This window comes from Erpetoichthys calabaricus, chromosome 4, assembly GCF_900747795.2.
Source record: "Erpetoichthys calabaricus chromosome 4, fErpCal1.3, whole genome shotgun sequence".
In the NCBI taxonomy this organism is placed as follows: Eukaryota; Metazoa; Chordata; class Cladistia; order Polypteriformes; family Polypteridae; genus Erpetoichthys; species Erpetoichthys calabaricus.
The window spans coordinates 316,484,303-316,503,054 of record NC_041397.2 but is presented as its reverse complement, the minus strand read 5'-3'; the positions used below and the strand labels follow the sequence as shown (position 1 = coordinate 316,503,054).

At 41.5% G+C, this 18,752-nt stretch overlaps 3 protein-coding genes across 4 annotated transcripts in view; 1 reads left to right on the top strand and 2 right to left on the bottom strand.

The window, feature by feature from the left end:
• LOC114641105 (uncharacterized) overlaps positions 1 to 2,073 on the bottom strand; it is a 39,768-nt gene extending 37,695 nt beyond the window's left edge. Inside the window, exons 1-2 of the mRNA XM_028790227.2 lie at positions 1,838 to 2,073; positions 1,190 to 1,537 (exon numbers count right to left, since the gene is read on the bottom strand). Of these exons, the coding sequence (XP_028646060.1) occupies positions 1,190 to 1,537; positions 1,838 to 1,883 (394 nt within the window). The 5' untranslated portion in view covers positions 1,884 to 2,073. The remainder of the gene's footprint in view (positions 1 to 1,189; positions 1,538 to 1,837) is intronic.
• Positions 1 to 18,752, bottom strand: part of LOC114641108 (CD276 antigen homolog) — a 722,545-nt gene that overhangs the window by 202,554 nt on the left and 501,239 nt on the right. The gene's annotated exons all lie outside the window — the stretch shown is intronic.
• LOC114641109 (CD276 antigen homolog) overlaps positions 1 to 18,752 on the top strand; it is a 745,815-nt gene that overhangs the window by 287,059 nt on the left and 440,004 nt on the right.

The window sequence follows — 18,752 nt, the reverse complement described above, 5'->3', positions numbered from 1 at the left end:
CTGTACCTACAAGATCTTATGTACTGCACAATGACACCACAGGACTGTCTGATCAGATCACTGCATGTGTTAGCAGGTGGAAAGCTGTTCATAAGAACTTGAAAAGTGAGTGTAGACAGATCAATGTATGTTAGTGTTTTCTGTCTGTATTTAGTGCAGAGCAGAAGTATTCTGAATGCTTAGAGTTACTACAACTGTATTTACAGTTCTGAAAATTAGTCTTGGTTATTACTTTTCAAGTACCACAGGCAATACATACAATTTTATTTTGTTAATTTGAAATTTAGCACAGTAATACAGTGATTAACTCTCCTGATTAATGGAAAAAGCATTCTAGCATTGAATACATTTTTCTATTATGTGCAGTTTGCATGTTCTCCTATGTAAGCACCTTGATCATGGGAAAGGTGCTATATAAATAAAATGTATTATTATGTATGTTTTTCTCCCACTTCTCCAAAGGGATGCAAGTTCAAGTTAATTGACATGTTGTCCTGCGTGAGCGGTCCCAGTGCAGCTACTATAACTACTCAAACTAATAATTAAATTCAGTTTATTTAAGAAATAATTATTTTGAGTTCAGGTATTTTTGAACTGCTCAGGTTTAGGCAGAAACTGTGTGTCACTATAAATTGTTCAGTTCATAAGTCATTCAATACATTTTGTTCTTACACAAAAAATATCACTAATTAAAATACACAGGAATCGAATATATATATATATATATATATATATATATATATATACACATACACATACATACAGAACGACTTAATATTGCTCAGAATTACTCTCAGTGATTTGAACACTTATAACGGAATGAACAGACTGCCTCATTACCGGACTGAATTTGATTGCTTAGTATATGCATTTCGGTACATTTACATCATTTAGCAGACGCTCTTATCCAGAGCGACTTACAACAGTGTTTGTTAGTTTTTCGCATACCCCTTGGGGTCAGCCATTGTACAGCGCCCCTGGAGCAATTACAGGTTAAGGGCCTTGCTCAAGGGCCCAGCAGAGTCTTTTGGCAGTGACGGGGATTCGAACCGGCAACCTTCGGGATACCAGCGCAGATCCTTAGCCTCAGAGCCACCACTCCGCTCTCGGTAGAGATATTAAACGCTTAGAAGAATTCATTTTGGACCAAAGCAATCCTCCTGTTAAAGAACTGAAGTCCCACTCTTACCGTCCACTCGCAGCTCGATCCCGTCGCCGAAGCGGCACTTGTCCGTTTCCAGCTTGGAGCAGTAATAAGTAGCGACGTCGTCTCGAGTGACATTTCGGATGACTAAGGTGTGATTTTTTTCCAGTGTAAAGTGCTCTCCGGCCCTCAAGTAAGAATAGCTGAACGTATCGTCAGGGCTGAAGGACTGCAGTATGAGCTCAGGGGGGCGGCCGGGGAGCTGCCTGTACCATAACATCGATGAGCCGTCACTGCTGCTGTTAGTGGAGTACAAGCAGTTTAGGGACGCCGTGTCACCCGGGGGAGATGTCACCACAGAGCTCCAGGCGTGAAGACAAAGGCTCAGGAGACCTGGAACAATAAAAATAAAATAACATGTAAAAGCTATATCAGTTACTCGACACGAGTAGTTCAGTAATTATTTGACATGTAGGATATAGCGGGTTGGATAATGGATGTCTTCCAAAAGTTTCACGAAAAACATTATGACAGTTGAATGTGTTTTTTTTTCCGAAACCTGTTATATTCTAGTCGGACTGCAGACAGTTTGTTTATTCCGACCGAAAAGGGTTTAAACAGACCTAAGGCAACTTAACCATTTACCGGTGTATTTATTTATTTGAAAAACTAAACATTCTTTGAGGTGCTTACCTAACGTGCAGGCCTGCGAATATTCCTTCGAAAAAAAAACAAACATTGTTGCCCTTTCCTGCTAGCCGGCATAATCTGTTCATGGAGTTGCTCGAGCGGCCCCCTCACCGTCCCGCGGCACCTTTACTCATTTGTGTTCTACAAGAACAGTCGCGTAGATTTAACCGCTGAAACGCACACGAGTGCTTTCTGTGTGACTTCCTACTGACTTTAATACAAACGGATGTATCTCGATCAAAAATCATGTGAGGTTTTATGGTATAGTTGGAGACTACGATGTGCGCCATCATATATAAAATGTTCTGTCCCGTCTGTTCAGTTTCCCATTCTACAATGCAGGATCGCAGGGTCCCTTTGAGGCAGCATTGTTTTTATATTAAAAAAAACTAACTCTGAATTAATAATTATTTATACTAAGCACCTCAGTTTTGAACTATGAACTAAACTTTAAATTGTTAAATAAACATAAAACAAATGTAGAAGGTTAATACTTTAAAAAAAAAAAAAAACCTTTTCAAGTTGCCACCATTAGTATTTTTATGTTCTAATTCAGGGGTGAGCAACGTCAGTCCTGGAAGAAGGCCACAGGCGCTGCACGATTTTGTTCCAACCCAATTGCTTAATTAGAAAACAATCCTTACCAATAACAGGCCCGTTTTAATTCAACTCCATGGCTTGTTAGTGTTTTTGTTTAGCCATATCAGGTTATATTTATAGGGCACTTTTATTTCCCTTTCCAAGGATCTCATCCAAATGATTTGAAGGGTGAAATGGACCAGCGATTCTCAGTCCTTCACTTTTTCTCTTCAGTTTCCTTCCAAATGTTTTATTAAACCAGACAGTTCATGATGAATACACACAGATGTAAATGGAGACACGTTAGATGGAGAACTGCTGCTTCTTTTGTCATTTTCATCTTATTGTAAATTAATGGGGATTTAAAAAAAAAAAACCTGCATGCAGCTGTATGTTTAAGACTAAAATAAGCAGTTAAGGGTGGGGAATGTTAACAAGCAACACCACTAAAACAAAGCATAAAAATGTCACTTGAGCAATAAGTGCTTTATCAGCAATAATTGACTTGGTTGGAACAAAAACCTGCAGCCACTGCAGCCCTCCAGGATGGACATTCCTCACCCTTGTTGTAATTATAGCTCTTCTGTTATTCACTATATTCATTGTGTTCATCCGGGTTTCCAACTGTCTTGTCCAGTGTCCAGTGCTTGGCACAAGGCAGGGATCAACTGTTTTTGGTTATCTGTAGCATATTATTACATTTTTACTAACCGCACTGCACGGGCTTCCAGTCTGTTCTAGAAACTTTTATGAAAGCTGCACTATACCTCATTAACAATCCCTTCATATATAGAAAATACAAGGTTATGTATTAGCACAAGTAGTTGTAAACTTAATATGAAGTTTTATAAGCATTAAAACTTACGGTGAACTTTTACACAAATCAGATATGCCAAATAAATGTATACATACATACATACATACATATATATATATATATAATCTATCTAAAAGCCAAATAGCACTGACTCACTCATCACGCAATCTCCCGAACCATGAGGACTTGGGACTTGAAATTTGGAATGTAGGTTACCCTTGGCCCATAGGTGCTCGCTAAGAAACGGTTTTAAAAATTTTGTGGTCCTAGCGTGTTCTGTCTGTATGTCTGTCCGCTTTTCATGAGAGAATTACTTAACGGATTTACATCAGGTTGTTTTGTATAATTTGCTTGAACTTTCCTGTTGATTTTGTGACTTCTCTCATCACACTAAGTACCATAGTTCACTTGCAGTACCGATGTATTTATGCAAATCCAACAGAGTGGCTGTGGGCTGAGAGCAGGGGGGCGGGGCCTTCCTCATTACTAGCCAGCCTCTGTTCGAGTCTCTCTACCTCTCACCACGTGTTGGAGTGCACCTCGCCTCCGCTTAGCTAGCGGTACCTGTTTGTTCAACAGACATCATCATCTACAGATTGTTAAGGAGTAACGTTTGACGTTTTTGAACGGAGATCAGAGCTACGTGTGTTTTAGAGGGTAGCTGCTCATTGGCCATGTGCTTTTCTCCCCACGCAGGGAACGCTCTCCCATCAGAGCTGAACACGATCAGATACATTGCCAACGTCTATCGATTTTTAAAGTTTGCCCTGTTTCAGTACTATGTGGGCGCAGCCACGGGGTACAGCTATCTTATATATATAAAGCACAATGCAAGCATGTGTTATCATCCAGTTGACGCTTTGTAGCCACAAGGGGGCGACAGAGCCCCAGACACAGCAATACAGTCCACAATACTGTATAAGAATATAAATACAATAAACTGTTTTTATTTCACAAAGCAGCTTCTAATAAACACATCTCCAACAATTAGCCACAATCTTATATATAAAGCAGACTGTAACAATCTTGCGGTCTTGTATGTATGTTATCATTAAGTTGACGCTCAGAGTTTTATCACAAAAATACTGTAGTATTATTAGTCATTTAATATTTGTTTTTAACAAAATTTTCATCTTGCATTATTCTTATTGTAACAATGCTGTAGTCATAATAGAATTAAATCAACCTAATACTGAAATTAATTTAATTGACTTTTATTTTCGTCATCAAAAATTCTGCATGTAAAAACTTTTTACTACATCTCAAAAGAAAAATTAATTTGTCACCTATTTTTTAAATTATATTGTTAGTTATCCAGTTGATGCTCTGAACATTTCTGGTGTGCTCTATAATTATATTTTTCCCAGACAATTTTACAAAAACTTTACTTTCCTCCTGAGCACCGCTGGGTATTTCAGCTAGTAGTTAAATAAAGGCATATGCCATATTTCTTTTTTATTTGAGCTCAGAGAGAAACCACCAATATTTAATAACCCAAAAGAATGGAGAAGGGGGAGAATGATGAATGGAGAGAACCCGAGGTCGGAGAAGGGGGAACACCTGCAGGTTGAGGGCCAGTTAGGAAATAAGGGAAGCAAAGAATGATAATGTGGGACAAGTTAAGAGAAATATTGGTGGCTACAGAAAGGTCCTGCAAGGGACCAGCTGGAGCAGGGAGTCAAAATAAGCAGCGAATGAACTGTTTCAAGCGAGGTCAAAATGATAAGAAATGATTATATAAACTGTAACTTTTGGCTTGTTTAAACTCAGCTTGGCTTAATTGGGTTGAGTCTGTGTTATTGTTTATTCCAATAAAACTAATTACTCTTTGTTTGCCTATCCTTCGACTCCTAGAGTCTTCTTTCAAGGTACGAATCTCCGGTGCATTTTACGCTCCAACACATATTGAAATCTCAGGGTAGCCCTGGACATTATTTTTCCACATATTAGCCTGCAGCTTATGTGGGATGTTCAGACACGGGCCTTTTCGTTACACAGTGAGGTGCACAGATCACACGGTCATTTTACAGGACAGAATTTAGGACATTTGGATGGAACTCCAGAGGCAATAGCATTTTCACAAAATAGCAAAATGTATTTGTTATTCATTGATGATTATGTTACATTATCAGAAAAGAAACAGCCAATGACCAAATAAAGGAATTGTCATATCCGTACATGAAATAACAACTGGACCTTAACAGCAGGAGTTTGCACTATAGCACATCAAATTATTATTATTATTTTTCCTCATAAAGTGTCAATTGTGGCTCAAATATTCAAAAATCCACTGGGACTGAGCATCTGGTGCTACACATTGCCATTCCTTATTGTATTTTAAACATTCAACAAAGAAAAGTTCCAGAAGCCTGAAGTACACTCTTAAACGATCAAGGTGCCCGAGTGGTTCTTCAGAGCAATGCCATGTGAAGGTTCCAGAAGAAAAAACATTTATTTATTTCTGCCCATCCTAACTGTAAACCACTCCACCACCTCAAATTTTATCTCCTTGCTTTCTGCACATAGTGAGTCAGACGATGCTTTCTTCTGGCCGCTCCTGTAAACGCTGATTTATGCTTAAGCATTGAGCCTACACCGTAGGTATGCCAGTATCCATGTAGGCTATGAAGTACCTATGAAGTAGCCTGATGCAGACCTCCTCAAAAATGTCACCGCACATCACGTCAACGTGAACCCTACACAGACCCTTTTGACTCTGATTGGCCAGTTTGCCAATTATGTATTTCCTGAAACATTTTCGATTTGAAAGTTGGCAAATGTATGAAAAGTGGAAAAATGTGGAGATGGGTGCAGCTGCAGACCTCCGCTGGTCTGTGATTCAGTAGCTGCACTGGAAAAGTTTTTGTCCCTTAGTTTACTTGATGTGAGTCAGATAACCATCCCCCAACCCTAATCTTAACCATACTCTATCCAGATGTTATCACTGAGACATATAATATAAGGCGACAACCTTCTCAATGGAGTGGAGCTCTGGTGGTCTGCAGCTAGAGCTTATCAAAAGTTTGAGGGACAAGTACGAAGTACAAGTAGAAGAAAATGTGTAACAAGAGGAGCGGTGATCCTGGAGGGCAAAAACTGAATGGATCATTCACTTTTCTTGCATGTTGAAAACACCACCAACTAGCATTAAGGCATTTGTTAGTGGAACAGAATGATACAGAAGTATAAACTTCTTTTGACGGCGCAGCTCAACACAGAAGTATAAATCAGTCTTAAGCTCTATTGGTTACAGAGAGCCCAGTGAGCTTTGACTGGCGTGAGCAGATTTTGACTTTCTTACCCACAGAGTTAGTGGCTCACTAGTAGGTTTAACCTGCATGTTAAGTTTAGCCACAGAATTACCCCTAGGCTTAGAGTTAGGTTTTTGAGCCTAGAGTTAGCCTTAGGCTCTAGAGTAAGAGTTAGGCTTTGGTTTCCATGGTTGAGGTTAATGTTTTGGTAGAGCAGACTGTTCTGACCCTTTGGCTTTGGAGCTTGAGGTGGGCATTATTCTATTCCAAATTGCTTAGGTTTCACTTGGCTTAATTATCTCCCTATAGTCCAAATTCCTTTTCCTTAAGCTGCCAACTCATTCTTGGCTTAAAGATGTTGTTCAAATTGGAGGAATCAGACACCAAGGACACATCAAAAACAATTCAGAAAGACTTGGACAGTCTTCAGAACTGAATGCACATTTGGAAAATTGAGTTTAACACAGAAAAGTGTTCCACTCTGGCAAAAGGAACATTATTTACTGTATAAACAGAAGATAAGAGACACTGAGCTGAAGGAAGCAACCACTGAAAAGGATTTAGGGGTTTATGTTGAATCACCATTTTCATTACAGAAGGCAAATAAATGTTAGGTTATATTGTAAAATATTGTTAAAAAATTGAGAGATATCATGCTTAGACTATATAACACACCAGTAAGACCACATCTCAACTGGAAAAAAGAGAAAGCAGCACTTGAAGCTGTGCAGAGGAGATCAACCAGGACTTAAGGGCCTGTCATAGTGTGACAGACTCAGAGAATAAACCTGTTTAGTCTAAGCAGAGGAGACTAACCCTTCATCCAGGTCTTCAAAATCTTCAAAGGCATTGATAAAGGAGAGCAACATTCCAGCAACATTCTTTCAATTTAATGGTACAAATGAAAATTAGAGGGAAGCAATTCTTTACACAGAAAGTTGTGGGAATACTGAACAAACTACCAAGACATAAAGTTGAAGCAGAAAACTTGAGATCCTTTAAGAAAAATCTGGATGAGATTTTGGGACAGCTTAGCTTCTATCTAAACAAATGGGCTTGATGAACAGAATAGTTTCCTCTCATTTGTCAAATTTCTTATGTTCTTGCATTGCCTCAAATAGTAAACAGCATGGTAAGGAGTAACAGATTGTTAGGGTAAACAACTATAGCTAAGGTGCCTCAGTCTCCATGTGTCTATGGGATACCTGTCTGGTCTGTTCAAGCCGAGGCTAGTGAGTCCCTTTGTGGAGTACTCAGGATCGCCAAGCTGTGCCAGCATCACTCATGATCAGTGTATCAGAGAATAAGGTCTTTATGTCTGTGTCTTTCTGGGTAAATGCATTAAACATACGTAAGGCACACTAGAGTAGGCAACACAATAGCACGTCTGGTCAGTTCTGCTCTCCCTACAATAAACAATTGTTAAACTATACTTGACTGTACACTGTACTAACATTTTTTTTCATATGTGTATTACTATTTTTATTATTAAATGATTTTATTTAACTTGAGTCCTCTGTCTGTTTATTTGTCTGGATCAAATCTTACAACTGATTTTAAACCCTCTTTTGGCAAAAAAAATTTAAAAAATTTGCATATGTGTTCAGTATCAATGACAGTACAATAATGCTTTAAAACCAATGCAATTTCGTAACAAATTTTTCCGTAATCAATAGTTTTGCGATTCCAAACAACACACATGCAACAATGATGGAGACGGGTTATAGTGAGATATCGGCGCATACAAGTGAGAGACGCATCGGATTGCCCCCACTTGCCTCTTCCAGTGAGTGCATTTGGTAAATATGCGAGACGATTTTACTTGTTGACTCTTGCGAAAGAGTAGCCTTGATGATCACGGTGAGGAAGTATTGGCATACGTTTACCGTTCTGTCGTTGATATTTTTTTTTTGCAGCGACCGAGCACTAATCCTATAAAAGCCTCAACAGAAAAATAGAGACCAAAACATAATTCTTTTTAGTATTCAAATAATTCTGCAAAGAAGATACAGTATATTATGTAATACTTTTAAAGACTAAAAAGCAAAAAATAAAATATACAATTTTTTTCTTTTAAGTAAAACAATTTTATTTACATTAGTTATAAATGCACTAAAAAACAAAATATAAATTTTTCTTTAACCACAGTTTTCGTGGTTATAGATAGATAGATAGATAGATAGATAGATAGATAGATAGATAGATAGATAGATAGATAGATAGATAGATAGATAGATAGATAGATAGATAGATAGATAGATAGATAGATAGATAGATAGATAGATAGATAGATAGATAGATAGATAGATAGATACTTTATTAATCCCAAGGGGAAATTCCCATACTCCAGCAGCAGCATACTGATTTAAACAATATTAAATTAAAGAGTGATAACAATGCAGGTATAACAGACAGACAATAACTTTGAATAATGTTAACGTTTACCCCCCGGTAGAATTGAAGAGTCGCATAGTGTGGTGGAGGAACGATCTCCTCAGTCTGTCAGTGGAGCAGGACGGTGACAGCAGTCTGTCGCTGAAGCTGCTCCTCTGTCTGGAGATGATCCTGTTCAGTAGATCAGTGGATTCTCCATGATTGACAGGAGTCTGCTCAGTGCTCGTCGCTCTGCCACAGATGTCAAACTGTCCAGCTCCATGCCTACAATAGAGCCTGCCTTCCTCACCAGTTTGTCCAGGCGTGAGGCGTCCCTCTTCTTTATGCTGTCTCCCCAGCAGACCACCGCGTAGAAGAGGGCGCTCGCCACAACCGTCTGATAGAACATCTGTAGCATCTTATTGCAGATGTTGAAGGACGCCAGTCTTCTAATGAAGTATAGTCGGCTCTGTCCTCTCTTGCACAGAGTATCAGTATTGGCAGTCCAGTCTAATTTATCATCCAGCAGCACTCCCAGATATTTATAGGTCTGCACCCTCTGCACACAGTCACCTCTCATGATCACGGGGTCCATGAGGGGCCTGGTCCTCCTAAAATCCACCACCAGCTCCTTGGTTTTGCTGGTGTTCAGTTGTAGGTGGTTTGAGTCGCACCATTTAACAAAGTCCTTGATTAGGTTCCTATACTCCTCCTCCTGCCCACTCCTGATGCAGCCCACGATAGCAGTGTCGTCAGTGAACGTTTGCACGTGGCAGGACTCCGAGTTGTATTGAAGTCTGATGTATATAGGCTGAACAGGATCAGAGAAAGTACAGTCCCCTGCGGTGCTCCTGTGCTGCTGACCACAATGTCAGACCTGCAGTTCCCGAGACGCACATACTGAGGTCTGTCTGTAAGATAGTCCACGATCCATGCCACTAGGTATGAATCTACTCCCATCTCTAGATTTATATGTGACAAAATAAAATCATGGGACGCACATAAAGTAATTAATTCAATCAATTAATAGAATAGCTACTTTCATCATAGGGTGGCGCAGTGGTAGCACTGCTGCCTCACTGTAAGGAGACTTGGGTTCGCTTCCCAGGTCCACCCTGTGTGGAGTTTGCATGTTTTCCCCGTGTCGCGTGGGTTTCCTCCCACCGTCCAAAGACATGGAGGTTAGGTGCATTGGAGATCCTAAATTGTCCCGTGTGTGTGTGCTTGGTGTGTGGGTGTGTGTGTGCCCTGTGGTGGGCTGGTGCCTTGCCCGGGGTTTGTTTCCTGCCTTGCGCCCTGTGTTAGCTGGGATTGGCTCCAGCAGAACCCCGTGACCCTGTAGTTAGGATATAGCGGGTTGGAAGATGACTGATTTTCATCATAAACTATTAAAAAAAAAAACAACAACATTGTAATTCCCCAACATGCTAAACAAGTTTCAAATATTGTTTGAATCAATTCATTTATGTGCGCCCCATGATTTTATTTAGTCACTAGGTGGCTTCACTTCGCTCATGAACCACAAACCCCCCCAACCCCCCCCCCCCCCCCCCCCCCCAACCCGGCAGCGGCTGCTTCTCCGAAACTCCTCTTAAACGGTGATACTAGAGGAAACAAATACATTTTTTTAGCTCCTCTTTGCTCGATTAGCTGTTGCTGTGCTGCTGCTGCCCTCATGCGTAATCTGCACTTCGCTCTCTTACCCCTCCACCCATTGTGAAGTTGGGGGGTGAGCTCACCGCAAGGAGATGCGGCCGTTCCTCCGAAACCCCTCTTAAATGGTGATACAATGGGAAACAAGTAACAGGTGTGTTTTTCACCTCCTCTTTGCTCAAGAAGCTGCTGCTGCCGTGCCACATGATCTGCATTTTATGCAGAGCTTTGAATGTTTAAAAGCCTGTATAGCACCTGAATTTTCGCTCTCTTTTTTCGCTGTTCCGTTATTTCTCAGAGTAATATTTTCCGTTTGTTTGCGTTAATGCGATCTTTACTCTCATTTTATGAGACTTTCGAATTTTCCTACTTCCATTATCTCTAACCTGCTCTGCATGTGTATCATGGGACTTGCGTTTGAAGGTTGTAAGTATGACGTGACTTGTCCATCTCACGGGAAGTGAATGTGTCTCTCTGTCTCTCTTTAAAAGATCACGTCTTATCCCTGGGAAAAAGTCTTGTCTCGTTTTTTTTTATAATAGAGAGATATACAACCATGAAAATTGTTTAAAGAATTTGTTTTTGCTTTTTAGTGCATTTATAACTAAAGTAAATAAAATCATTTTACTTAAAAAAAAATTATATATTTTGTTAGGGGCGGCACGGTGGCGCAGTGGGTAGCGCTGCTGCCTCGCAGTTGGGAGACCTGGGGACCCGGGTTTGCTTCCCGGGTCCTCCCTGCGTGGAGTTTGCATGTTCTCCCCGTGTCTGCGTGGGTTTCCTCCGGGCGCTCCGGTTTCCTCCCACAGTCCAAAGACATGCTGGTTAGGTGGATTGGCGATTCTAAATTGGCCCTAGTGTGTGCTTGGTGTGTGGGTGTGTTTGTGTGTGTCCTGCGGTGGGTTGGCACCCTGCCCAGGATTGGTTCCCTGCCTTGTGCCCTGTGTTGGCTGGGATTGGCTCCAGCAGACCCCCGTGACCCTGTGTTCGGATTCAGCGGGTTGGAAAATGGATGGATGGATATTTTGTTATTATTGTTAGTATTTATTTGAAACACGGTTGCACATAATATCATTTTAATTGCTGAATCAAGACACCTTTTTGTTTTGTTTTATTTTGTTTATTTACTGAAAGTAAAATGCAGCAGCACAATTTAAGTTCAAGAGGTGGATGCTCATTGTCTTGGTACCTTAGTGGGCATTTTTACAAATTAAATCATTATACCCTGTATAGCTGTTTCTGCATTCTAAAATCTTTAGCCATGCTTTGAAGGAGCAACATTATGGTTTATTGTACAACACTGAAACTACTGTACCTGACAATAAATGAAACTACACTGGGATCTAAACTGAGTTGTGTTAATGCTGCCACCAACTGGTACAGTTTAAAAGTATCAATATAAGTTTGGATTTGTCTCTATTTTAAATGGTTTTATTTAAATCTTAAATATGTACATTATTTCTAGTTTTCTTTAATAGAGTTAACATTCTAAAATATTTTTTTTTTTTACCAAAGCACGAAAGCAGTTGAGTTCTTTATATCATCAAGTTTTGATTTGCTTCAATCTTGCAGACAAATACACAGGTCAAAACTAGAAATATGAGACTCAATAAGCAAGGGAACTTTACTATTTATTAATATTCTGCTAAATAATAAAAAAAAGCTTAGATATTAAACTAATGAAGTTTATGCTACAAAAAACTGTAACTCATTTGAAAATCGGGCTTTAAATAAGCAGAAAGGAGCTAATCTATATATATAATTCACTAAGCCGGGAGACAAGTAGCCACCCATGGAAAGCACGCCGGAAGGGGTGTGGATTCACTAAACCGCCGACAAGTAAGACGCCAATGGCGCACACAGGAAGGAGCCACGCCCGCCAACTCTTAGACCATTGGATACGATGAAAAAAATCACAGAGCCACGCCCACCAACTCGGACGCGACACCTCGGAAAACATGCCGTCATTTCTGTTTGTCTGTGCCACAGTCCACTTGCAGCTCTGAAACGTTGACTTTTCATTAGTCAACCTCAGTGAAACCTTGGTTCACACAGAGGCAGCGCCAGAGAGAGCCGCGCACACACAGGCAGCGCGCGAGAGACAGAGGCAGGCACACACACACACACACACACACAGAGGCAAAGCCACAGAGAGACAGAGGCACACACAGGCAGCACAAGAGAGAACCACGCAATCCTTTAAAACTGAAGTTAAAACACAATGAAGGAAGCACTCTTTAAAAACCAATAAGCCCTGTGCCTCTTTTTCATTAGCGTCTCACCTGCTTCACCGATGCAGGCCCTGCAACAGTCGAGACGCTCTCTCTGCAGCTGACCTTCTCTGTGCCTGACTCCACTACTGTCAGTCGCCTGATTAAAAATGGCCTTTTGAAGGTGAGCTATGGACCCGCTATACCACAGGAACACATGGCCTTCGAGCCTGCTCTCGCTCACTCTAACGTACCAGCTTTCTCTCTCTCTCCTCACTCGCTCACACACTGCACAGGGGAGAAGTGCCTGAAGCACGAGTCTACCTGGAAACCGTTTCAGCCACACTTCCACGCCCCTCGCTACACTGTGAGTGAGATGATTATTTATTTAAAAATGGCCTTTTGAAGGGGAGCTGTGGACCCGCTATACCACAGGATCACCTGTGACATTGCCTTCACATTGTTTTCCTTTTATTTCTGATCCCGTCGAGCAGATCAGACACCCAGGCAAACAACACTGAATAATCAATAGCTGTAACTACTTTGCCCGCCCGAACTCCTCACCTGAGTCGGTTTCGTCTCTGTTCAGCAGTGTTTCCCAAACTCGGTCCTGGTGAACCCCTGTGGCTGCAGGGTTTTGTTCCAACCAGATTCCTAATCATTAATGCCGGTGAAACTCATCCGGGATAAGTCGGTTTTTCAAACGCAGCCGTGTAGCAGATTAGTCTAGCAGGATGTAATAATCCGAGATGAATGAGCGCCTCCGCGTTGAGTGGAAACACAATGTATATTGCTGCAACAAAATGATGAAAGAACGGGTGCATTTTTTTCACACAAGCTGAGTGGGTGGGTGTTAAGTTAGTTAATTAGCAACTCGAAGGATTTCAAGATATAATATACACAAGAGGTAACACTGCAAAAGCGGCCCAAACCAGAAAAGACGGCTGGCAAATTAAACGCGTGTGCATTGTACTTACTGAAAGCAGCGTTACGGATTTTGCAAATGTTCATTTTTTTCCCTCTGCTTAAAAAACATTGAAAAAGCGGCGCGGATTGGTTTGCAGAGTGTAAAACAGTTTGTTTGTCGCGGATAATTTGCTATCCACACAGGGAGGAACCGGGAAGCGAACCCACAATCTTCCACTGTCTCCTTACTGCAAAGCAGCCGTACAACTACAGAGCCACAAGGCAGTTAAACAATGCACCGGGCCACATGTTCATTTTTTCCCCTGTGCTTAAAAGACATTAAAAAACTATTTCTCAACTGTGACTCCGGAACAACTCAGTACGCGAAAAGCGGCCAGAATCGCAAACAACAATGAAAACTCTACGTGACTCACAGGTAGTGATGGGCCGCTCGATACTCAGGTTTCGACACTGTGTCGAGCTTTCGAAGCACTGCAGATTTTAATACTTGATCGAATAATGACATCTGTGATTTAAGGATTTCACATTTTCTTTCTCAAATGTGCTTACCTATATCATGGCAAAGTACAGGGATAAACCTTTATTTTCTGTCTACTACGTTTTAATTAAGACAGACCAAAGAAAACATTTAAGGCTATTAAATGTGATCTCAAGAAAGGATCAGGGTTAATTATAATACTAATAACAGGAGCGATTATAATGATACAGTGCAAAAGTAAATACTAATTGAAAGAGCCGGGAATGCATGAGGTGAGGCGTCTTATTTTGTTTAACTCTTGCTATCGTATAGTGCATTCTGCCTGTCGGCGTTAGTTATATTTATATTTTTTAGACATCAGACACTACAAGCTGCTGACGAACCCTTCTCTTCAAACGTGTTGATGCTTCGCGAGGCTTCACTCTGCCCATCACTACTCACAGGTTACTGAACGAGAAATCAGCAGACTAGCATGACGGATGGGGCGTAATGGGCGTCCTTCCCCTCTCCTCCGGATTTTTCAAATGTTAATTTTTTCCCTGTGCTTAAAAATCATTTAAAAAGTGGCCTGATTATGCGGCGTATGGTACGCCGCGGGTTGGCTAGTTAACTATTTACTATAATTATGACAGGAGTATCAGACAGTTCTGCAAATTACCTTTACTGTTGCCTGTACACCCACACCATACTAAAAACTGAATTTGACACCTCATCACTTGGCTTATGGCTTCATGTACAGTGGACATGATAGAGATGAAGCTTGACTGAAATATTCCTGACTGGTCGGCCAGTCCTTTTGGTAAGTGCCTCTTGACAGAAGCCAACTGTTGTTAAAAGCAGAATATAAGCAGTTGTAGCCCATTTTCAGGTGATCTGTCCTTCTAATGTTGGGCCCATCTTAGCACATAGTTCTAAGACAAAGGCTCATGAAAGTCTAAATCAGCTCATAAGCTAGTCATCACCATGGGCAAAATTTCATTGCTTTCATATATGACCATTTTTTCAAGCAGTGCCAAACAAGCCATGTTGTGTTGAACTGCTAGGCTATGAATAGGCTTTCAGGCCTGAGATTTAGAGTGTTGCGTTTGCAGGGAGTGAGTCACGTCTGTGTTTTTATTGTTCGTTGGTGTTTAATCCTTAGAAGTAACAACGGCTAGCTGACATAAATGTACAGTGCATCCGGAAAGTATTCACAGCACATCACTTTTTCCACATTTTGTTATGTTACAGCCTTATTCCAAAATGTATTAAATTCATTTTTTTCCTCAGAATTCTACACACAACACCCCATAATGACAATGTGAAAAAAGTTTATTTGAGATTTTTTGCAAATTTATTAAAAATAAAAAAACTGAGAAATCCCATGTCCATAAGTATTCACAGCCTTTGCTCAATACTTTGTCGATGCACCTTTGGCAGCAATTACAGCCTCAAGTCTTTTTGAATATGATGCCACAAGCTTGGCACACCTATCCTTGGCCAGTTTGGCCCATTCCTCTTTGCAGCACCTCTCAAGCTCCATCAGGTTGGATGGGAAGCGTCGGTGCACAGCCATTTTAAGATCTCTCCAGAGATGTTCAATCGGATTCAAGTCTGGGCTCTGGCTGGGCCACTCAAGGACATTCACAGAGTTGTCCTGAAGCCACTCCTTTGATATCTCGGCTGTGTGCTTAGGGTCGTTGTCCTGCTGAAAGATGAACCGTCGCCCCAGTCTGAGGTCAAGAGCGCTCTGGAGCAGGTTTTCATCCAGGATGTCTCTGTACATTGCTGCAGTCATCTTTCCCTTTATCCTGACTAGTCTCCCAGTCCCTGCCTCTGAAAAACATCCCCACATCATGATGCTGCCACCACCATGCTTCACTGTAGGGATGGTATTGGCCTGGTGATGAGCGGTGCCTGGTTTCCTCCAAACGTGACGCCTGGCATTCACACCAAAGAGTTCAATCTTTGTCTCATCAGACCAGAGAATTTTCTTTCTCATGGTCTGGGAGTCCTTCAGGTGCCTTTTGGTAAACTCCAGGCGGGCTGCCATGTGCCTTTTACTAAGGAGTGGCTTCTGTCTGGCCACTCTACCATACAGGCCTGATTGGTGGATTGCTGCAGAGATGGTTGTCCTTCTGGAAGGTTCTCCTCTCTCCACAGAGGACCTCTGGAGCTCTGACAGAGTGACCATCGGGTTCTTGGTCACCTCCCTGACTAAGGCCCTTCTCCCCCGATCGCTCAGTTTAGATGGCCGGCCAGCTCTAGGATAAGTCCTGGTGGTTTCGAACTTCTTCCACTTACGGATGATGGAGGCCACTGTGCTCATTGGGACCTTCAAAGTAGCAGAATTTTTTCTGTAACCTTCCCCAGATTTGTGCCTCAAGACAATCCTCTCTCGGAGGTCTACAGACAATTCCTTTGACTTTATGCTTGGTTTGTGCTCTGACGTGAACTGTCAACTGTGGGACCTTATATAGACAGGTGTGTGACTCTCCAAATCATGTCAAATCAACTGAATTTACCTCAGGTGGACTACAGTGAAGCTGCAGAAACATCTCAAAGATGATATGGGGAAACAGGATGCACCTGAGCTCAATTTTGAGCTTCACGGCAAAGGCTGTTAATACTTATGTACATGTGCTTTCTCGATTTTTTTATTTTTAATAAATTTGCAAAAACCTCAAGTAAGCTTTTTTCATATTGTCATTATGGGGTGTTGTGTGTAGAATTCTGAGGAAAAAAATAAATTTAATCCATTTTGGAATAAGGCTGTAACATAACAAAATGTGGAAAAAGTGATGCACTGTGAATACTTTCTGGATGCACTGTAAACTAACCAGAAAAATAAAAAGTTCTTCATTGCAAATACACAGCATTGGCCCTCTTAAAAGGGAACTAATATACTCTTGTCACACACGTGCGAGTAGGAGGACGTTGTGTGGACCAAGCAAAGGTAATTCCACGCCAGGCCAGGGGGTGACGGGGTGCACTAAACCTTCTCGTGTTATCTCTACAGACCAGCCATGGGAAGAAAACTTGTCTGATTCAGATCTGGTTACGTCACTTCCAGTTCTAGAGCCCAGAAGAACATCATGTCTGGCGCACAGACTGACATCAGAAGAACATCACTTCCGGTCTGATCCCTTAAAGCCACCATCTTTGCAAACCCTTGGCCATTCTGTTTTGGACTCAGTATTGTGAACATCTCTGTGCTATTGAAAAGCCTTTTGTAGCCAGGAATATTACACGGGTGGCTGCCCCAAACCTTTTTAAGTGTATCGAGTCTGTTCATTATTACAGTGGCATAGTCTATGTTTTGGTTTGACTTCCAATCTCCTGACGTTCTTCTGGGTACTGGAAGCGATGCCACCAGCTCTGAATCGTCCAGGTTTTCCCACGGCTGGTCTGTACAGATAACAGGAGAAGGTTTAATGCACTCCACCACTCCCTGGCCTGGCATGGAATCACCTTTGCTTGGTCTATACAACGTCCTCCTACACACACCTGTGTGAAACTCTGCATTTATTAATTTTTAGGTTTGTTTGTCATGTTAACACATATTGTAATAATGACTAAAGGATATTTTTATACATGTAAGTTATCATTTACCTGGTTTAGCTGCATTTCCCTCCTTGATCAAGGGTGTTGCCATTTTCCAGTTTCTCCAAAACGTTGCATACGCATGGGACAGAGTGCTGTAAATATACACTGTAATGGACGATACACATGAGTGGGTAGCCCGGTTGGGGAGGAGCATGGTTCCTTATCTGAATGGGAGGCCAGCCCTATGCCACTCCAAGAAACAGGGTAAAAAACATCCTATCATGCCCAGAAGACAGGTAGGGGATGCCGATGCCAAAATGGATACACTGGTGTCCCAGCTGAGTTAGATACAGGAGGAGTACCTGGCCAGGAGACCAGTATAATGGAAGAACTGGGGAGGACAACTGATTTGGTACACTTCCTCCCCCAGGTTGTTATTAGCAACCTCCCGGGCTTAAAGTTCCCACACATATCACACAGGGCATGCTGGAACCTGTAGTCCCTTGATGCAGTCCTGTGGTGTTCTTGGGGCGACTGCCAGGGGGAAATAATGGGGTTAACAATCCCTATATGGTGGGACTTCCGACTGATCCGGAAGTATTTCTATCAGGCTATGCCCTAGCCCAGGAATACTTCCATAATCTAAGATTAAAGAGGCCACTTGCCTTCATTCAGACAAGTCAAATTTGGGTGGAAATGGACAAAGCTGGAAGGTGAAGAGGAGGAGAAAAGAGACAGAAACTAAGAAGCACTATGCTTATTGTGTTATTGGAACCTTTATGGAAGGTAACTGTGAAAATAAACCAGTTTTATTTGAAAGGGATTTGTGTCTGTGAGGTTGTGTTTCGGGCTCTCTGGTGCCCCCTGTTGGTTGCCAATATGTTCTCCCATCAAGGTTTCTTTTATAAATACCAATTTTTGTGTGGAAAGGTGTGTATGCACATTTTGTGGTTCTTCTATGGAGCCTCATTCGCTGATTACAGCCTTCAAATTTTTTTTTTAGATCTGTGGGATGGTGTGTTGCTGTGAAGGAATATCACACCTGCTGACAGTTTCCCATGATGTTTCATGTAATGACTCCACTGTGGAAGCGTAGGTTTCCCCA